Raw genomic sequence first — 22,843 nt, forward strand, 5'->3', positions numbered from 1 at the left:
TATTTTGTTCACACAAATGTGACGCATTATTTAGCATCCCAGATAAATACATTTTGTTATAATTTTTGGAAAAGTTAATTTGTGATTTTTCCTTAAAGTTAAGATTCTGAAGATAAATAGACCAAATATCGGATAGCGAAATTTGCTCAAAATGTCCATATCGACCCATCCCTTCTCTTTATGCAAACCAACTAGTCAATGCACTTTCTCTCAGTGGCTTGAAAATGGCTTTGTAGTTGGCAAAATGGAAGGGTGAAAATGTATTGCTGCCTCCCTAATGTCCTGCTGTGGAGCATTGCATTGTGATTATAATTTAAGATAATATACGAGATCCTATTGTCTATTGTCCTGACTGTAATGGAGCTAAGCAGATCCCCCTCTGATGCCTGCTTAAGTTCTAAACATCCATCCTGAGCTCACGAGGCCTCTCTCAGCAGAGTACTCAGGTTTTTCTCATGAGAGCGAGCAAGCGAGCGGTAGAAGTGGGGAAAAGACTCTGTGCATGTCTGTGTGTACAATGGGAGCCAGAATGGAAATATTGCCCAGAGGTAAACGCATTAACCTGAATAACTAAGACACACTCCCAGAGCATTATCGTGGCAGAGAGCACTGGATTACAGTACCACTGATGCCTATCTTCTCTATGGGAAACGTAGGCTTTTGTATTTTTAGCTTCATTATACACTGGCTGTATATATAGTCGGAACTTTGAGGCAGTTTCTTTGCAAATTGCAATTAGTTTGAAGATAGATTAATCAAATACAAATATTAAAATGTCATCCATTGTTTAATTTTCTGTAAGTTACTGAAGCCAAATGAGCTCTACTGTATTAAATTGCAGTACTAAAACTTTGCTATTTTTTTATTTATTTATAGGGTTATATTTATGCAAATCACATTAGAAAGTCCAAAATAATACAAATTACACAAGTACATTAACTTTGCTTGCTTCCATTGCTTTACCTGTAATGTTCCACAATATAGCAGCAAACTTATCAAACTTATTGCCATGGAAACAGGCAGGTGAATACCAGGCCAAGCCACAGGTTAGATCTGTGGAGAGGCGATCCCGCTCGAAGCACCAATAATAAAAAAAATTTAAGATAATATGTGAACGATTTACGCAAAGCAATAAAATCTAAAAGGGGACAAAAAGGAAAGTTACATAATGCACCTTTAACTAAACTCTGTGGTCATGTGAGGTCAAAGCTGCTGTCTTGGCTTCAAAAGGACAAGTACAGAAGTGCATGTCAAGTCAAAATATATTGCATCCTTGTACTACAAATACACCCAAGTTTACTTTGTTTTACCGTTTAATCACTGTGAAGTCTTCTATCTAGAATAAACACAACTGTTAATTTAATAACCTGATTATATTGTGGACAATTTGAATGTAATTTACAGTGATCAAGCATGCAAGCATTCCACACAATTAGTTTGGGGTTGCTATGATGCTGTGTTTGGGTATTATTAAAACAGTTCATAGTTTTTGAGAAATTTCCATAATTTTGGCTTGACAATTTCTGGTTCATGTGTACTTGAAAATGAGTTATTGTAATTTTTATGTTTTTATATGAGGGCAATAAAGCAGTGGGCAGACATCACAAATTGATTCTAAAATGTTTAACCCAGATCTGAAACAGCCTGACTTGATTTCTCCTTCATACTGGTTTTCTCTCTCCCAAAAACTGCTTTTTTAATCTGCCAGAGCTGCTACTGTATACTGTAAGTAATGTTTTAAGGGCTACTTTCCAAAAAAAACAAATTAGTCTACTGACTGAATGCTTAAAGGTGCACTGTGTCACTTTTCTGGAAAGGGTCCGCAACCTGTTTGTCTCATGGTAAGATGTTAATGCTTTGGTTTAAATTGTCCACAGTAGTCTTGCATTTATTCAATTACAGATGTTATTTATAGCTCAAAATATCTTAAAATACATTCAGTCTCACTGTGAGGGGGCCTTTACACAAGTCTAACCTGTAATTTGGCTTGCAAGACTCCATGGAAAACATTATAGGCACATCTCCATGGAGACAAGCAGATGACAGACACTCCACTGGACAAGTTACGCAGTGCACCTTTAAAAACACTGCATATACATTTTATTCATGAAATACAGTAAGATTTGTTTTGCCCCAGTATAGATAGACAGATATTGTAAAACCATATCTAAACTACAAAATGAGATGACTGTGTATTGTCTGCGTCTAATTATAAGGTATTTTTGTCATCCATGAACCAGGAAGTAAGGCTGGTGCGCTGTTAGCATGCTAGAGTGGTGGAAGAAGCACTCAATTTTGACACAGTAAAAGATATATTAAAAGTACAGATACCAGAGCAAAGAAATACTCTCCATCCATTTTCTTCCACTTATCTGGGGCCAGGTCACGAGGGCAGTAGTCTAAGGAGGGACTTCCAGACTTCAGATGTCCTCTCCAAAGAAATACTCAAGTAAAAATAAAAGTATCACATGATAAAATCTACTTAAGCAAAAGTATTTTTTTATTTATTATTTTTACTTCAAGAGTAAAAAGTAAAATTATTTTGTGCAGATTTTCAAATCTAACAAAGCTTCAAATGTACAAATACTTTGATATATCAAACAGTGTAAACTTCAAAACTGGCTTACATAAACACATTTGCCTTCCTAACAAAATATATATATTTTAAAAATATATAGCCGACAATATTTCTACAGAGAAATTTTTTGTCACATTTCTGTTGCCTTATATCTAAGCACAGTTTGCGTGTGAGTGACTTTACTAGAACAGCTCACTATCATTAGTTTATGATTGTTCCATAAGTTAGGTAATATTCTGGGAATACCTTGACGTCACCTTGAGGAGCTTGTCTAACTGTCTTATAGTATAAAGCTTCATTTATCACTATGTGTGTTTAATAAATAACTCAATGAGATATGGACAATTGACCTAATATGACTGTGCAGAATGAAAATATGAAAAAATATGCCATGTTTTCAAGAATATTCCATGCCCGTCTAATACAGAACAGAAGCAGAAGTTTATATTGTTATAACTAATTAAACTGACTGTGTACAGTGCAGATATGAGCTCTGTCCATGCGTGAAAGAACACAGGCTGTCAGTGTTGTGTTGATGCTAACACTAATTATCAAACCCAGTCCAAGTGTTCCAGTAAAAACATGTGGCTCCAGTCCGACAGAGAGAGGCCAAGCAGGCTAATGAGTCACACTCTGCCCGCGGCCAATATTTTATATACACTGCACACTGTAAACAATCAGATTTATGGTCATTTGAGCAAAGATACACTGGCGTGTTTGTGTATTGAGCTGCCCAGTAGACAATGGGACCAATGCAAGAATTATTACTGCAATATGGACTAAAATACATAGACTAAAGAATTATTTAAAGGGAACATTTCTAAAATCCTCTTTTAACCTTACAGTATTCCCTCATCATTACATCACTCAAAGTTGTATTTCAGTTGATTCAGCATGTTTAAGTAAATCCTACTGCTGTATGTTTGAGGCTTGAGGGCTCAGAAAATGTCTATTTTCACCTAACTCCTGTCCCTGTCCATAATATCCCTATACTTTTTGCAATTATTTAAAAAAATGTCATGGTTCAAAAATATGGTTTATGAAGTTAATCATTTATCAAATTTCAAACTTTGAATCTAATATAATTAGGATTAGGACTGCAACTAATTGTTGTTTTAGTAGTAGATGAAATGATAATTTCTATTATATAATGAGTTTTAAAAAAAAAACATATTAATCAAATAAAGGCGAAAACATGATGACTTCTAAGAAAATATTTACGAATAAAGTGTATTAGCACTGAAAATCTGAAATTCTTGTGAGTACTAGCTCAGTCTGTTTTCAGCAACCCCACATCCCTATACTTCATGGCAATTATGCAAGAATGTCATACTGCGGGTCATTCATGTAGGTTTCAAAAATGTCACTCAGCTATTTTTCAACAATGCTATGTTAAAATGGCATTAGGAAGAGGCAGGGCTTCTCAGTTGTGCAGTTTTGAACGTAGCACTGTACCTCTAGATCGTTACCGTTTACAGTGAAGAAAAAATCATAGTGTCATGTCATAGTTTAATACTAAATACCGATGGAAAAACACAATATTTATTGTTTAGGCTTGCAATGCTATGGTAAATTTAGATATCAAAAAATTTCAAATGACTTTCCCACAAAACTGTATTTGGTATTGCATTCTACACCCTGAAGTCAAAATTAACTTTCTAACAAAACTTGCATGTACAGAAATATATTTAATCTTTGTTTAGATCTTGGTTGTTATGGTTTAAAGCCACTAAATATATTTTAAATAGTGACTAGTGTAGTGGTTCTGTTTAAGTTAGTTAACTTTGTAATTAAACATAGATCTTATAGTAACAAGCTGTGCAGTATGACTTCATTCACAGCTGCCATGTTGTTTACAGTAGTGAATAGGCCTGTTTGTTTGGTGTCTGGGTCGGGGCCTGTGCTGTGGCCACGCTCTCTCACTTGTTTGGGTGAGTTTGCTAAGTATGAGTAACATTTTCAAAGCAGTTTTTATAACTACTTAATGTACAGTATACTGCTACAGCTGATCACAGGGGATACTCTCATTGGTTTTGTAGAATATTTTGGTAACAACTCTCTACAGACTAATAGCCTTCCAGTTCTGAGTTTATGCCTTATACTAACTTGTAAAACTAAAATAATAAAACATGTAATCCATGTTGCAGTGTTTAAGACTTGTGGCTACAACAAGAAGGTCCAGGGTTCTGTGCAGAGTTTGCATGTTCTCCTTGTTATCATATCAGAATGTGATATACTATCGGAATGTGATGAGTTTGCATGTTTTCCTTGTGCCTACTTTAGTTTCACTCAGGAACTTCCTTGGTTTAAAGCAGCTAACATTACATTGTTTATTATTACTGTTCAATTCTTCAAATTACCATAAATCTGATTGTTTACAGTGTGCAGTGTATATAAAATATTGGCCAGGATCTAATAACTACTTGTGATGCACATGTGGCAAATAAAACGTGATAGGGTTGTACTGTTTGTATATTCTGTCATCCGTGTGCGTGTTACTAAATGTTAGGAAATTTTCATTCAGTTGTGGTTGAATGGTGGATCATTTTTATGAATGGCCATATCAGAGTTTGATGTCATCATGACGTCATATCATATCAGTGTGATGTTAAACTGGAATATGATCATATCAGAATGTGATAACTAATCAGAGTGTGATTTCATATCAGAATGTTATCTCATATTATGATTTCATATTTCAAACTGCTACTGCTGTAACATTGTTTATTGTTACTGCGCAGCCAGTGTGCGCTGTATATAAAATATTGGCCAGGGATCTAATAATGACCTGTGATGCATAATGTGGCAAATAAAACATGCACACATCATTGATAAATGTTAAGACATTTTCATTTAGTTATAGTTGAATGTCATATAATTGTGTGAACTGGAATGTGATCTCATTTCAGAATGTGACGTCGTATCAAAATGTGTTATCGAATCGGAATGTGATTTCATATTAGAATACTACTTCGTATTGTGATTTCATATTGGCCTAAAGCTGCTACCCCGGTAATAATGTTTATTATTACTGTGCAGCACACTTATTTACAGTGTGTAGTGTATATAAAATATTGGCTGGGAGTCTAATAATATATTGTGATGCACAATATGTTATAAACAAAATGTGATAGGTTTGTACTGTTTGGGTTTGTCACTAGTGCACATGTTAATGATAAATAACCTTTTCACTCAGTTATAGTTGAATGACAAATAATTCTCATGAATCAGAATGTGATGTCATATTGTAATGTGTCATATCAAAACATGATCATATCAGAACGTGATACCATATCAGAATCATATTCTCTATATTCATATTATATATCACAATCATATTGTGATTTCACATCAGAAAGTAAAATTGGAACGTGATGTCATATCAGAATCAGAGGAAAGCCTGCTCAAAGCAAGAATTAAATTAAAGAAGGAAATTGTATATATATAGGATTTTTCACAGATAAAAATCGTTTTGAGATATTTTTTAGCAATAAAAAGACAGATAATGGAATATCATCACAGCGGTGGCTTTGTATATAAGGAATATCCATTACATCTTTAGAGAGATGTTAACAGTTCACTGATGAACCTTTTGGAACCTTTTGCTCATATGTAAGACTTGTACAGTGCAGCAGAGTTCAATTCAATAGGAAAGCATTAAAAAGCGGTAGAAAAAACAACAACACATGGCTTCAATTGTCTCCTCTGCGCTGCTCCATCAAATCAGTAAAATCTTAATTAGGACATTAGGCTTCTTGATTCCACTCTGTTTTTCCATCATGTCAGCTCGCAGTCAGGAAAGAACAACACACACTTATCAAACTGGCCTAGCATTAGAGTTTTAACATGTAAAGTATGTTTGTATCTTCAAGTCTTCACGTCTTGGCGTAGGTGGATTCCTTGAAGTTAAAATAATGGGGTCTATGTTTATCGAAACTTGGTCGACTGCTGTTCTCTTGGGCTTTGAACCAAAAGGTGATCTATCATCTAGTTGAGAGCTTAAGTAAAGAAATGGACTGAATTACAGCAAAGTCTCAGACAAGGCGGCAGCTAGATGTCACATTTGTAATATTAAGTAAGATATGGGGCCGAATATGTCTTATTACCCTTCAAGATATGTTTTCATAGTTTTTTCAGGATACACTTTGAACAAGTACCAAATAAAAACTAAACTGAAATGTCTTTGCTAAGAGACAGAATAATAACCACTCTGCTACCTTACATTATATAATTTCTTAAAGGTGCACCATGTAACTTTTCTGGTCAAAGGTCATCCTCCTGCTTGTCCCCATGGAGATGTTATTGCTTTACATGTAACCTCAACTTTTGCAGCATCAAAGGCTTGTCTTCATGGAGATAGATAAATTTAATGCTATATTGTGGAACATTCCAGGCAACACACTGACATTTCCATGGAGAATCAGTAAAGTTGGATACTGAACCTTTAATTATTTCATTAAGAAGTTGATCTAATAGTCAAGAGAAACATGATGTTGGGTAATCAATTTAAAATTTCAACTATATATTTGACCTTTTAACATAATAAAAGTCCAAGTCAAAACTCAAAAAGCAAAACTCCATACACGCAGAATTCGATGTTCACTATGTTACACAGTTAGTGGAACAGGCTAATGCTAGTGGTCATGGGCATTGATCCAGTACATACCTGGAAAAGCTTACTTACATGAGCGGAGCCAAAACACTCCTTCCATAGACTGTTATTTGAGTAGTCCAGCGCTGCTCTGGCTGCTTTACATCTATCAAAACATCTGCAGTGTTACAGTATGAGCCACGATTGACCTCTGGCTTCCATTACTAACATTGTAAAACGCAGACAAAAACACGCTGGGTGGTACATTGATCCTTGTATTATGGGCTAAGCCATTTTAGACATTTAAATTGCCGTAAGTGCAGTGCTTATTACTGTAACGTTTTTCATGCTGTAAGACTGGAATGCCTGTGCAGATGATGGACAGATTCCTGAAGTGAAAATGAGACGATCTTATTTACATTCTGCTCTGACGGTTCAATGTCAGTCAGCCTGCGAATTCTGCTGCGTTGGCAAAACAGCTAGACTCATAGTGTGTGCCAGTTTCTACACTTTTCAATAACACTAGACCCTGTTCAGATGTGGGTCTTCCAAACATGTACTTGAGTAAAAATACAGTTACCTCAAATATCATTGCTTATGTTGAAAAGTCAGTAAGTAGACAATGACAAGTATTACTTGAGCTAAAATACACAAGATTGCTACATAATTTGCCGCTATGAAGAGCAGAGCAGTAGTACATAACAGAAAGTCAATGGGACAATTTCTATTTTTAGTTGTTTCAGATCATTATTGCTGTCTATTACCACAAAGAAAATACTGTGTTTTCTTCAAATTTTCAATGTAGTTGTGCAAATCTTGTCCCAATAAAGATATTGTAAAATGCAGCTCTTAGGGTCAAAATCATAAGACTGTATAATGGACATAGCTGAGCTGCCAGCGAGCTCCTTCAATTCTGTGTCCACTTGACTTTACATTGAAAAATTGTCACACCTCTCTCTGTAACTGCCAGAGGTGGGACCAAGTCATTTTGCAAGTCCCAAAGAAGTCTCAAGTCTTTGACCTCAAGTCCCAAGTCAAATATAGCCAAGTCCATGTCAAGTCTCGAGTTACTGGCCCATAAGTCCAAGTCAAGTCCAAGTCATTTCAAGTCTTTAAACCAAAGTACCAAATATAGCTTAGATTTTTGCAATTTATGACTTTTAAGATTAATTGTATTTATAAAGTCATAGTATATTTACATGTGAGTATTTAAGAGTTGTAGAAATGCATTTTTTTTGTTTTTAAATTTCTTGACAAGATCTTAAAGTAAATCATTTCAGTCAAAATAGAAAGAATTCAGATTTAAAAGTTCTTCTCAAGTCTTCTCAAATCACAGGCCTCAAGTCCAAGTCAAGTCCCACGTCTTAGTCCATTTTATCATGTCAAGTCTCAAGTCCTAAAAATAGTGACTCAAGTCTGACTCGAGTCCAAGTCACGACTTGCAAATCCTCATCTCTGTTAACTGCTACAGTGAGCCTCATCTTTTTGGTCTTAAAATGTTGATATTAACCCGCTTCACATGATCCTAGTTTCTTTATTTCGCCACCTTGTCCAGTAATAAATCCCATTTCCTAATATGGAGCAAGGACTAGTGTTATTGAAAAGTGTAGAAACTTCCAAATTTGCCCCTGAAAGCTGTAGAGGACATCACACTTCCTTTGTCCACTTCTTTAAACAGTATACGGTCAAAATAAAACTGCCAAGTGTTTAATTGTACAAGAACCACAAAGTAATGTTGGTGGGCTGGACCTAATTCCACTCTGGCCTCTGAAAGTTATGATACGCACTTATAAACTCAGCACCTTGAATAATTAGGATGCTCATAATGTGTGAGCAATAAAGTTCAGTTTTTCATGTTTTTAAGACTGTAAAAATCAGATACAGAATCAGCACCTTAAAAGACTTACACAAAAAGAGTGGTCGCTTCTCTCTGCTACCTTTTAATCCTCAGCAATACTGTACAAAGTGTTCATTGGCCCGACCATCAAACCGCTGGATATTCCACACCTGCTCCACATTAGAGGCAGCGTGGTCAGTGCTGGCTGTGAAAACACCAGCTCTTTGTTAAGGCTGAGTGCGGAACGTTAGAGTTAGTGTGCTGTGGGTCGGGCTTTGGTCTGTTCACTCCATGTATCACACAGAAGCTGATAGACACACAACAGCCCTTTGTACCCCCTCTGACACCACCGTGCGCACTCCAGGCATTTCCTGTGCTCCGGCTGCTCCAACTACATTTAAGTGGAGGCATTTTAATTGGAAACACCTCCAGTCATATAAGGAAGCATGGTGGTGTAGCGCAGAGAGAGGAAGCTATACACGGTCCCAAAGATATTGATGAACCAAACAGGGCTGTTCTCAAATCATCATGTTATTCTGCTAAACCACATCAATGACCGACTTTTAGTGAGGTGTTTAAAAGTTACTAATGAGGCGTAAATGTAATAAGGATTTTTAAAAAGTTGATTTAGAACATTCTTAAAGGTGTCAATGTGTCTGTCTCCATGGAGATGGAGAGTGTTATTTGCCTGGAATGTTCCACAGTAGGAATAACCTACCTCTCTTTAAAAAAACAAAAAACAAAAAAACACACATAATCGAATTGAATATATGCAAGAGAGATGAAGATAGGTCATTTTAATGCCATTCTAATAATTCTAATACATCCTAAATAAAGCAATAAGATCTCCATGGAGACAAGAAAGTGTCGTACCCCCTACCAAGAAAGTTACAAAGTGCATCTTTAACCCCTTAACACCTGAATTTATATAGATGTATATAAAAAATGTTTTGTTTGTGTTTTTGCCTTTAAGTAGATGGTAAATTAAGCAGAGATCATTAATTTGACAACAGCAAAAAAAATAAAATAAAATAAAATAAAAATTGGGTATGTTGCAAATTTGTGACAACTAGAAACAAGTGCTTGCCAGAGGTTCCTGGAAGGTCCTGCATATGCACGAACCAGCATTGAGAGAATGCAGCTGCTATCTTGGCTTATATCTTGATCCAAAAGATTTGTGACAGTTGGCATCAAGGGGTTAAAGTTTATTTTATTTTTTTAGCAATATACGAAAATGTTATTACATGCATACATATTTACTATTGCATAATTCAGCTTGATTAGTCTATATAGCATAATATAGCCTAAAAAAATGCATAGTGTTATAATCTGACTAGAGAAACTGCTTTTTGTGTGCATCATAAATCTGAGATGACAGACCAACTAAGACATTTCAGTTGATGTTGTGTTTTATGTTGATGTGTTCATCTATTAGGGTCATTAACAAGTCTTTTTGTTGCTACGGAGACCGAGCTGCAGGAATCCCATTAGGATTTGACTTTTTAATAACTTCTGCCAACTCACAACACATCAAAGTCACAAGCTCTTCAAATTCTCATAGTCACTGATCCATATTCTATTTGGCTCATAGGCTTTTGTGCCTCAAAAGTTTTTTATTCCTCTTTGTTTATTTTTTAGTTGGCAAACCAAATTCCCCATGTAATATTATTTTCCAAAGAATATTTGTAGTTAATTTAGTTTTGCTCTACAATGATTATTAGTTTTGGTCAAGATTTAGTCAAAGAATTAATTCATAACTTTATTTTAAAGCCACACCATGTCAATTTTTTTTATTTTTTTTAATCAAACATAGACTAAAATAAAAGCAAGTTTTTAAATTATTTTGGATGTTTTTATTACACTTAAAAACATGTGTCTAAAACTGACCAAAGGCAACAAAAATCTATGTAACTACACAATCTATGTTATATCTGTTATTGTTGGCTTTAGTCATAATTTTTTTTTATTATTTTATTTTATTTTTTTTATTTAGTCATCAAAAACAATGGCAAAAACATTTTACTTGAAAAAATAAACACTGTTGTAGATATTTTTTATTTTTTATTCTAAACTGTATTCACTCTGTTTGCAGCTGTGGGAGGCCATACATTAAACTGAGTCATGGAGAAGGTTCATTGGACAAAGGAGACAGGATACCTCGACCAGGTATGTCCCCAGCTCCTGCCGGGACATATGACATGTACACTGGACATAAGTAGCTACAATATGGGGGAGTCTCAATTCTGAAGGCATCCAGACTGCTAAGTTTAAAAAATGCAACCATAAGGAGGGAAGTTTTTACCTGAAACACCTTTGAGAGAGAAACATAATTTAATAAGAAAATGTATTTGTGATGTGGCACATATTTTACATCCTGAATTTCACAATGACAGCCTCATTAGATCGATTACATGGGTAGGGTAGCTGAAAATTGTACATTAAATATCTTAAATGTAGCTCATATATATTACTCAAGTACAAATACAAATTAGCGGTGCAATAAAATACTCAAGTAAGAGTATAAAAGTATCTGGAGAAACTGCTACTCACATAGTAGTAAATGTCTGGATCCAACTTCTGATTTAATAATAATGATGATCTGATTTATAATTCAAAGCTACTGTGAATGGAAGGACATTACTTCAGTTTATTGACAAAATCTGGTAAAAAAAAAAAAAAAAAACATTTGAAAACTTGACATCCAAAGAAATATTATGTTGCTAGGCTTGCAGTGAGTGTTTACTGCTGTCTTTCTGTGCCCATGCAGGAGAGGACCCAGTGGTTGCGTCATCAGACTACGAGAGCATCCATGAGGCCAACCACAGTGACAGCAGTGATGTAGCACCCACAGAGGAGGACGCCGAGGAGGGCAAGAGCACCTCTCAAAACGTCATCCTGCACCCGCTAATACCTCCGGAGGTCAGCCTGTCTACCACTGTGTGTACGGTTAAACTGAAATATCTGAACTCTATTTCACTCGGTGCTTCTATATGTGTACAGGACAAACCCATTCTGGCCCCTGAACCCTTGCTGATGGAGGGTCTGGAGCCAATGATGAGCCAGCTAAATAATTGGAACTTTCCCATTTTTGATCTGATGGAGCAAACAAGTGGGAAATGTGGAAGGATTCTCAGTCAGGTATGAAAACACACCCAGAACAAAGAATGAGGTTCTGTTTTAAAGTAGCTGCAAATCGTCATAATTGTCATAATAATTTGAACTAGAGAAGCACACTGAATTGACATTGATATGGTGTATATATTATACAGTAGCAGTTTCTTCTTTATTTCCATGATTATTTCCATTGTAGATTCTCTCTGAATGCACCAAAACTATGAATGAGTACAAACTCCAAACTTGTTTTATATTTTAGATAGATTTAAAACAAAACAAACAAACAAAACACACACACACACACTGCTTTTGACAAGGCACAGTTGTGAAGTGAAAACCATTTCATGAGAATTCATCAAGAAAATTATTGAGAGAAGGCCAAGGGTTTGCAAAACTGTTAACAAAGCAAAGGGGTGGCTGCTTTGAGGATTTTGATAAGAGAAAAAATTAAATAGAATTATTTTACTTTTTTTCTTTGCTACATATTTCTATTTATCTTGCTTCATATATTTGATGACTTCTGAGTGTATATAAAATGTAGAACGTGGTAACCTTCAAAAAAATAAAAATAAAAAATCAATAACATAAGATTGTTGTGCTGTAGGTTTCGTACCGACTCTTTGAAGACACGGGCCTGTTCGAGACTTTCAAGATCCCTGTTAAAGAATTCATGAACTACTTCCACGCCCTTGAGAACGGGTACAGGGACATACCGTGTAAGCTCCTTCTATTGGTCTCTCACATTTGCAATACTCAGACTTAACACTAGAGGGCAGCAATTTCAAGTCAGGGAAAATGTTGATGCTTTAATCATGGTTTTAGTTCTCAAAAGGTTTTGGAATGGGTTCTACTTGTGTAGACCTGGTTTAGGCCTGGTTTATTAATCTTTCTTATATTCTATTATTCTGTTCTTCTTTTATTCAATTACAAGTTTATTGTTACCATAAGAGGGCTTGGGTCTCCACAGATCAGACATGTAACTTGGCCTTCTTGCATTATTTGCCTGTGTATAGAGATAAATAATTTTAATGCTGTTATTACCATGGCAAAAAGCAAACCTGTTTTATAATTTACCTTTAAATTTAGCTTTTGAGACTTTTCCTGATAGTTGTTATACCTATAGGCCTATCTGGATGATATTCCACATGTACCGTATATATATGTATTTTTTTTTTTCTCATATTCATGGGTTTCCTTTTGAGGACCTCTTATCATCCAAATGATATAATTTAAATTGCTATGGCAACAGTCCTAAATGTTCATCATTCTGCTTCCATGGATAGGTATGGTTAAATCAAAATATGTAACATTTGGGCTAACTTGTGGAAGAATCATGGATCTGAAGACTTAAACATAGAAGCCTGCACTGCCCCCCGGTGGTTATGAACGGAACTCTAACATACTGGTGTCTTTTTTTTTTTTTTTTTTTTTCAGACCATAATAGGGTGCACGCCACAGATGTGCTTCATGCAGTCTGGTACCTCACCACTCAGCCTGTGCCTGGTCTGCCCAGCCTCCTCAATGACCACGGATCAGCCAGTGACTCAGGTAATATACACAGTTGTCCACATGAGGGTGCTATTGTATACATAATCTGACCTTAATTTGCAGATAACTAAAATAACAGGGACTTTTATGAGTGTTTCAGTGTAAGTAGGCCAGAATTGTGTTATTGTAGCCTTCAAGTATAAGTTCTTATCCTACTCTGTGTCTTCTTATCTGGGCCTTGGCTTTGGTGGTAACATTCACCATTTGAAGTGTAGAAAAGCATGAAATTGCAGACAGATTAGACCTTCATATTTCCATAACCTCGTCTGTGTGCGTTACTCCCTTTGATCTACATATAAGGGGATTGATGTCTTTTGTGTTTAGACTTGGTTTGGGGAGAAAAAGTAGGGTGCCTGAGAAGAAATGTGTACTCAAGACTATTGATACTTCAAAATAATATTTCTCATGTAAAATGTAGTAACACACTGAAATATAGAGGCTGGAGTATAGAAGTAAAATTTTACCCCTTGTCTGGTAGGTATGTTGACATGTGTCTGTCTATGAGAAAGCAGCTGTCAGTGCTGCAATTCGAGATAAAACATTTCTTGTTTCTTGTCTCGTAAACCTTTGTTATGGAGAAATGTTGGAAAATAAAGACAAAAAATAATATTTGCATTATGTTATATGTATACTAGTAGAGTTATGTTAGTTTGCAGCATCGTGTGATAACCTGCATAAGGCAGTTTTGTCACTACAACAAAACACTTACATCTCACACCTTATCACATAATGGATGTTGCTTGACAGGGAAACAAGAGTGTAATGATCATTACTTTAAAGCAATATTTGTAGAAGTAAAATCTGTTGCTATAAACCCACTGTGTTTATTGAAAGGATCACTTGAGCTAAGAGTAACACAGCTCTTGACCCTGTACCCTCTGGACTTGTGCCCTTGGGCAGACTCTGACAGTGGGATAACGCACAGTCACATGGGCTTCCTGGTGTCTAAGACCTACACTGTGTCAGAGGACGGTTACGGCTGCCTGTCCGGCCTCATCCCCGCTCTGGAGCTCATGGCTCTGTATGTGGCAGCCGCCATGCACGACTACGACCACCCCGGGAGGACCAACGCTTTCCTGGTGGCCACCAGTGCTCCTCAGGTAGTTACACTGCAGCTGTTAACACCAGGCAACATGTTTGACCATCAAAGGGAGGGGGGAGCATTACTGGTAAGATAAGGACCTGTGTGTGATGTGTGCTCATGATCCACACACAGACTCTCCATAGTCAACTGTATACCCCACATGACATGCATGTGCATAGGAACCTAAGGACATCCAGATTAGGGCTGGGTGATATGGCCAAAAAATAAAAGCTATGCATATCTTTGCATATGCTGGATGATTGTCATGTATGTCAGAGCAGGGACTGCTTGTCTTTTGAAGGCACGATTTTATTTATCATATGCTTATTTAAGAAATTGAAAGCCACCTTCAATTAAACTTAGGAAGGAGGAACATGCTTGGCTAAACTAAATATTACTCAAGTATTATATATATATATATATATATATATATATATATATATATATATATATATATATATATATATATATATATATATATATATATATATATATAGTATCTGGTGACTAATGCTCAAGTGTGTCTTTTTAGGCAGTCCTCTATAATGACCGCTCAGTGCTGGAGAACCACCATGCCGCCTCAGCCTGGAACCTGTTCCTGTCACGGCCTGAGTTCAACTTCCTGGTCAATCTGGACCATGTGGAGTTCAAACGCTTTCGCTTCTTGGTTATTGAGGCCATCCTTGCCACTGACCTGAAGAAACACTTTGACTTCCTTGCTGAGTTCAATGCCAAGGTAAAGAGCTATGTGTGCATAAATGTTTTTTTTGTTTTGTTTTGTTTTTTGCTAAGTGGTAAGTAGAAATTTACATTCAAACCATTTAAAAAGGCTATACTTGCTTTCAGTGGTTCACTGGTTTTCAACTCTTGTTTGTCTAACAAGTAACTCTTGTTCTTTGCCTGGTGTAAGGCACACTGGGAAAAGTGCAACTAATTAAAATAGCAATATAATAATAATATACATTAATGAATAAATTCATTTCACATCACTGATTTTAAAAGAGGGAGAAATGTCATGAAATATGCAAGAGATTAGTGAAAGGTATAGACTGCGAAATACAGAGAACAAAGTATCTGCCAGGCTCAGCTATGCACAAAGTTCTCTACAGACATAGTTCTCCTGTGAGCAATAGAGCAGAAGAATGTTGACAGCCAAACTATACAAGAGAAGACTCTCAGTTCTCTAAACTGCTCCAGTTTCCTAGAAGCATTATCACATGTTCTGACTGCACTTCCAGGTAAAACGTCTTTTATCTACAGTGTATTTATCTGACCCCAAGCACATTAAGAGAAAGTGACTGTATTGAAATATGTATAATATTATTGTATGCTATAATGTCAGATTTGAGTGCTATCAATTAACTTGGTAAAGATTACAAAAGATAGCAATAACTAATAAAATAATGAATGCATTTATTTCTTAACAAGCCTGACAACTGGTAACTTTTGAGCAATAGCAGCTCCTCTGCTAGACAAACCCTACTAAGCCATCCTGTCTGGGGCCCAGAGTATATACTTCAATACTAAAGATGTTAATCTTTGGTATTGAATTAGGTGAATTAGATGAATTAGCCAATCAGGGATAAACAATGAATATGGCTGCTTTTTAGAAAACAAGACAGGAAATATAATTGCAACATATACACATATAAAATTTGATAAAAAACATCTTTCCAAACTATGTCTTGCCTAAGAGCACAATGACAGTATATGCACTAGAGCTACTGAGCCACTACTTGAGCCCCATTGTGCACTTGGTATTCTCAGTGGTCTCTCATCCATGTACTAACCAGGCCCAGGCCTGCGTAGCTTCTGAGATCTGATCCATGTACTTCATTATCTCCACAGTGATTTTGTGTCTTTCTGTCTCTCCTCAGGTGGGTGATGACCCCTCCACTGGGATTGACTGGTCCAATGAGAATGACCGTCTGCTCGTGTGTCAGATGTGCATCAAACTGGCCGACATCAACGGGCCTCTCAAGTGTAAAGACCTGCACCTGCAGTGGACCGAGGGCATTGTCAATGAGTTCTATGAGCAGGTGCTGTCCACAGACCACTCAATCCTCTGTGTCCAACTCAATCCTCTGTGTCCAACAGTGACAAAACAGTGACAGAAAAGGAAATGGGATCTATTTAATGCACTTACACATGCACTTGTATAAGGCAGGAATTGCAACAAGGAAGTGAAGAATAGAACTGCACTTTAAAAGCTCTTGAACTGCAGAAAACCAAAATGGATGCTAATGCACATGTCTCATTTCCTCCCATAAGTGACATTTTGTAAAAAGCACTCTGAATTCCTACCAGACCAGGCCAGTGTCTCTCCTGTATAACTCTGTGCAAAATTAACATCCAGGAGAACTTCAAAAAGAGCCCAAACTTCTCCTCACATCACCACAATGCAGTTTGATTATCTTGAAGAACATTTTCTGTAGATAAAGAGACAAATGTTGAACCTTGAACTAGCACTAACAGAGCATCTTATAAAAAATAAGGTACATTGCAAGGACTCTCATGAAAAATATTACCATGGATTTCCATATCTTCATCTCTGCACCCATGCACTCATCTCTACAAAAACCTACTTCAGCCATTGTATCACGTTCAACAGCTGAACATATACAAGATATGTGATTACTATTGAATCAGGGCAGCATCTGACCTCCTATATCCTTAGCTGTTTATAGTATTGTTGTTGTGACCCAGTTACACTTACACTGCTGCTAACCCCAGTAACCTCTGGCACAATTAGATCAAATGGCTGTAAAAGTGTGTCTAATCTTTGCTAATTACATGTGCAGTAGGCCTCCACACTGCCCCCTGCTGATCATAATGTAACATCCAACAAGAAAGTGTGAAAACAAAAGGAAAACAGGTAACAATGTGATGCAAGCAGGGAGCCTAGGCAACTGTCAGGTACATAAGAGGCTGCATATGATTACAGTGACAGCCAATGACCACAAGCCCAAGGACCTTGAGCTGGAAACAAGCTCGTAGACCTTCTCCTCTGAGCATGTGCAGATTGAAGAGATGATACATTGTTCAGAGCAACATTGTGAAAAATACAATGAAGATATACAATTGAAGGCCAAGTGGCTTTTGTGAAAGGTTCTTGTTTGCATCAGGGTATAGAGGTAGAATTGTATTAGCTTTTTATCTTGTCTAAAAGGAATATAAACACTGAAAAGCATTTGTATTAGTGCTTTCATCACGCAACTAGAAGATTGTGGGTTTGATTGATTTTTGAATAGGGTATTTCATAAAATGTATTCAAAAGTTAGTTAGAAAATGTTACAACGCATTATAATATAAATATATTATAACAAACTACATGTATTTTGATAATGAACAAACAACTACAATTTTTTAGACTGTTAAAGTACCCATAAAAAACAAAACATGCCTAGAGTTGTGTTTCGTTTGGTTCACAGATGTTTAACACACAAATCCTGCATATTTAGGCTGAATTCTCAAGCAGAAAACACTCTTTTCCACATTGTGATGTCAAATGTTAATTCAGGAAGTGCTCCACTGTGTATTTCAACTCCATATTCAGTGAAGGTTCACTAGAATTATTTGGATAATTTCAGAGCTGGAATTGACAATCTCTACTGTGCTAAAGGTAAAATGTAGCAGTTAACTTGAAAACTACCACTTCATGACATCACAAGATAGAAAAGAGCATTTTGAGCTTTGGAGATGTAGACAGACTAATAATAAAGGCTTAGTCAAACATGTGTGAATGAAGCAAAACCTAACTCCAGGTGTGTTTTTGATGAGGTATGGCTTAAACCTCACAAGAGTAAGTTTTGTGTAACATAGGACCTTTAACGTACAACATTTTCTACACATGTACTATATAAACCTAATAATTTGAAATAACCTATTGCATAGTCTCATTCCATATTCCAATTACATTGTAAATTAGGTAGAAGAAAATGTATATTTTTACATCTTTCCCTGGATGTATTCGGACAACTTTCCTTGGGCTTTAGATTGAATCTGAATTGTTGAAAGCTAATCTATTCTAAAGTGTATGGGATGACTCGGGGGTCAGTTTCCAAGGCAACCATTAAACCTCGTAACAGTCCCTATGTTGTTCATCCGCAGCATATGCCCTGTATACACAGGAGTGCTGTCTCTGAGATTTCCAATATTTTCCCTCTCAAATCTTATAATACACAAATATGATGGTCCCCCGTTGGGCTGCGTACAGTATGTGCCTCTGAAAAGTACAGTAAATGTTAACAGGACGAACCCCGTGACCCAGTCCAACTGATATTATTTATTTAGGCTCTGCGCCCTTTGATGAGAAACATATGATAGTAGCAGCTAATCAGGACCTGCTGTGTCCGTGTGACGCCGTAACCAATGGCAGGAGCACATTCAGGACCGTCCGTGTGATTAGTCTGGAGGGATTTAAAGTGATGCCGGCAACTTTATGCCCACTGCAGGTGTGAGGCCATTGATTAGCAGCAAAGTAGTCATGAGGAAGAAGAAAGTGTGTATAACCCAGTAGACATGTGCTTTTCTAATGCGCTGGGCTTTGATGCACCTGTTACTGAGTCCTAATGAGTACACTTCACTGAGATCAGCAAAACTCACCTTTATTCAGGCAAAGTACACCAATAAAAATATGATATATAAAAAAATAATAATAAAGTTGAACTCCTGTGCCTGGCCGTCTTATGTACTTTGACCCCAAAGTTAATAATATCTGTATTCATTTTGAATTGTGTATGTGCGTGTTTTACCTTTAAATTGACCCATTGCCAGAGTCTTCACATATCAGCATGGTTTCTGCCAGGTTATATGTGACGTAGATCGTTTTATTTAGTTCTTACTTGTACAGATCATTGTACCATAAGGACCACCATTTGAAATAAAATAAAGTAAAATATTTAGTTAAAGAGGAGGTATTACGCAAAGTCAATTAGAGCTCTCAACCATGGCATAAAATCCCTTCATCAAAAACATGCCTGAAGTGCTTTTATATGTCATCTATGCATGATGTAATCTTGTGATCTCTCCCGGGACTATCGAACCCTCTTTACAGTTAGCTGTATGAGCTTCTTACACAAGACTCACAAGCCCTGTGCTCCAGCACTGCCATTTTTCATACATATACTAGACCAGGAAAACAAGTAAATACTACAACTCCACAAATCTGAGGCCATGTGCAGTAATTTTCTTAGCGGAATGCAACCTGATTGTATTGGTAATCTGAAGGGGGAGTGACATAGCACAGGGAGCAAGGGGAGGTGGACTCAGAGTATCAAAAACTGAAATGAATTTAACATTTGAATACGTAATAATAATACAAGGTAACATGGCAACCTAAATATATAATACGTTAATAATTAATACCCCACAGAAGTATAATGCACTCTTTTTAATGAACAAAATGGATTAACCTCTTTCACAAACATGATGTGTATTAAAACCTTGTGTGTTGCATCTCAGGGTGACGAGGAATCTAGCCTGGGCCTTCCCATCAGCCCCTTCATGGACAGAGCCAAACCACAGCTGGCCAAACTGCAGGAGTCCTTCATCACTCACATCGTAGGGCCTCTGTGCCACTCGTACGACTCTGCCAGCCTCATGCCCGGGCGGTGGGTGGAGCCCTGCTCTGAGGAGGATGAGCCAGAGAACGAAGACGAGGAAGAGGAGGACACAGCAGAGGAAGACACATCTACCAGCTCTGAGATATCACGTAAGAGACTACACCAATTATATTGCCAATATTTGACACATATATATGTACACCCAAAACATGTGCAATATAAACACAATAGACCAAAAAAGCTCAAGATCCGAGATAGGAGCTGCAGTCTCCCACTGCTCCTGACAGGATGCCCCAGAAGGATGAATCAAGTATACCTTGCCTTAACTTAGTGTGCACTTGCAGATATGTGTACAAGTGGATCAAACTGATCGCTGTACAATCTTGTATTTTGTATAGTTAATAACTACACACAACTTGAAAAACATTTTGTTTAGTGAAGTTAATTTTCCTACATTACTTTCTAACACCTCACTTTGTGTCACATTTTAACTATTAATGAATACTTTTATGTCTGTCTCTTACAGAGAAAGCTGTCCCTAAAAAGCGAAGGAAAGTGTTTTGTCAGATCACACAGCACCTGCTGGAGAACCATGAGATGTGGAAGAAGGTGATCGCAGAAGAGACGCCTAAACAAAGCCAGGGCACTGAGTCTGTGCTCCTAAACAATGTAGCAGAACCCATCCTGGCCATTCATGAAGAGGACGAGGAACCGGGCAGCAGGGAGGAGCTGGTGGAGGGGGAGGAGCCAGAGGTGACTGAGGATGAACCTGACTGGTCGAGACAAGAGGAGGTAGAAGAATGAGACAGAGAATCATGGGAGACGGAGTATTTTTCATAAAGGGACTCCTGTTGTTGCCAGCACATCACTTAGACACAACACTGTAGATGTTTGGGATAAGTGTGCCTATTTCACAATAACAGGGTGGTACATTTTGATATGACAAATTTTATTATATTCCATTTCTGGCAACACCAAACCCTAAAGGAACTTTCCAGATCGCAATACACTCATTTGGGATAAAGACTTATTTTGCTACTGTCAAAGGACCTCAATCCAATATGGAGACACATACAGGACTGCAGAGTTTTGCTGCCAATTTATACCTAATTATTTTCTGAATGCAACTATATTATGAACACGCTACACTTTTACTTGTGTTTCAAGTTCACCGGGTTTTGTGGTCTCACGTGCACCACGCTATACTTATTTTATATATATGGATGATAAGGGAGCAACTAGGGAGCATTAGTCATTCTATTTTATTTAAGCTAGAAATGTCATTCCTTCCATTTTCATTTCCTATGCTTTTCCTAAAGATGATGTGGTTGTTTATCTTGGTTCATTCCATTGCACATTTACATTACAGAGGATGTTTGACAGATCAGTGGGTAGCAGTCGTCTTCTTTTTTTTAAATTTATTTTCAATGTCAATCCTAAATTACTTATACAGACCAAATTATGCATTGAAACTAAGCTGCAGACAGAGCTAGTAGGTTGTGGTCCTTCAGAAATACTAATATTAACTTCCTTTTCTTCGAAGTTTCAGACATGCACCTAAATATTGACTTTAAAAATTCTCAGGAATCCATTAAACTAGACCTGCATTGTTCTAATTATAGTCAACATGTTATGACAAAGACAGCTATGGTAAAAACAAAAAAAAATTAAAAACAGACTTAACCTTTGTTTATTGGTTTTTATAGCATTGTTGTAGATATAACTTGAGTCATCTGGCAGGTACACCTCAGGGAGACACTCACAATGAGGGATCAGTGTAATATGTGCTTCTTATTTCCATTGGGAGTCACGCCACTAAGGCCATAGGGAAGTGTACGCGGGACAGTGGTTAGCGTGTTCCATTACTAATCCAGAAACTTAAACAAAGAACTTAAATTAAACTTAACTTAAAGAACAGAAACCATAACTGAGAGCATCATTTCACTCGTAGTAACTCATCCAGAATATGCGAGCACCTCTCGAGCTAATTTATGTAATTTCAGTTGAATAACACTTGGAGCACACTTATAGATTGTGTTTATTTATCTTGCTCTCAGTTAATATATTGTGTAAGACCAATTTAATGAGCTTTTAACCAAGTTACAATGGAGTTGTGTTTTGCGTATGCACATAATCCTGTATTGTCCTGCATTTGAGGCTCAGAAGTTGGCACGTATCACCTATGGCCAATCCCTGCCAACAACTCTCTACTTCCTTGTGTAATAATATAGTCCCGGGGTCACTTGAATTTCAAAACTGTGCATTGTTCCAAAAGTAAAAACACCTTAATTTTAAAATGTCACTAAAAAGAGATGGGGCCAGACTCAGTTAGTCACTAATCTAGTTTCTATCGTTGACTGCAATTACAAGCTCACTAAAATCTGATTAATATCTGATTTGGAGACCTTTAAAATGACTTAAAGGACATGCAAACCACACACTTTGATGTGAGTTTTCAGAGGGACCATTGTCAGAAAGAAATCAGGTGGTTTTGCTGTTTACATTTCATTTTAATAATCTTTCAGCT

General features: G+C 36.8%; 1 protein-coding gene across 1 annotated transcript in view; it reads left to right on the forward strand.

Moving 5' to 3' along the window:
• Positions 1–21,120, forward strand: part of LOC110169444 (cGMP-inhibited 3',5'-cyclic phosphodiesterase 3A-like) — a 104,092-nt gene extending 82,972 nt beyond the window's left edge. Inside the window, exons 7-16 of the mRNA XM_055155874.1 lie at positions 11,099–11,172; positions 11,774–11,925; positions 12,007–12,144; positions 12,725–12,836; positions 13,555–13,668; positions 14,569–14,768; positions 15,285–15,488; positions 16,630–16,791; positions 20,216–20,465; positions 20,843–21,120. Of these exons, the coding sequence (XP_055011849.1) occupies positions 11,099–11,172; positions 11,774–11,925; positions 12,007–12,144; positions 12,725–12,836; positions 13,555–13,668; positions 14,569–14,768; positions 15,285–15,488; positions 16,630–16,791; positions 20,216–20,465; positions 20,843–21,120 (1,684 nt within the window). The remainder of the gene's footprint in view (positions 1–11,098; positions 11,173–11,773; positions 11,926–12,006; positions 12,145–12,724; positions 12,837–13,554; positions 13,669–14,568; positions 14,769–15,284; positions 15,489–16,629; positions 16,792–20,215; positions 20,466–20,842) is intronic.
• Positions 21,121–22,843: the final 1,723 nt, after the last annotated feature.

Source organism: Boleophthalmus pectinirostris, unplaced genomic scaffold (genome assembly GCF_026225935.1).
Source record: "Boleophthalmus pectinirostris isolate CB_2022bp ecotype Guang Dong unplaced genomic scaffold, ASM2622593v1 HiC_scaffold_2, whole genome shotgun sequence".
Lineage (NCBI taxonomy): Eukaryota > Metazoa > Chordata > Actinopteri > Gobiiformes > Gobiidae > Boleophthalmus > Boleophthalmus pectinirostris.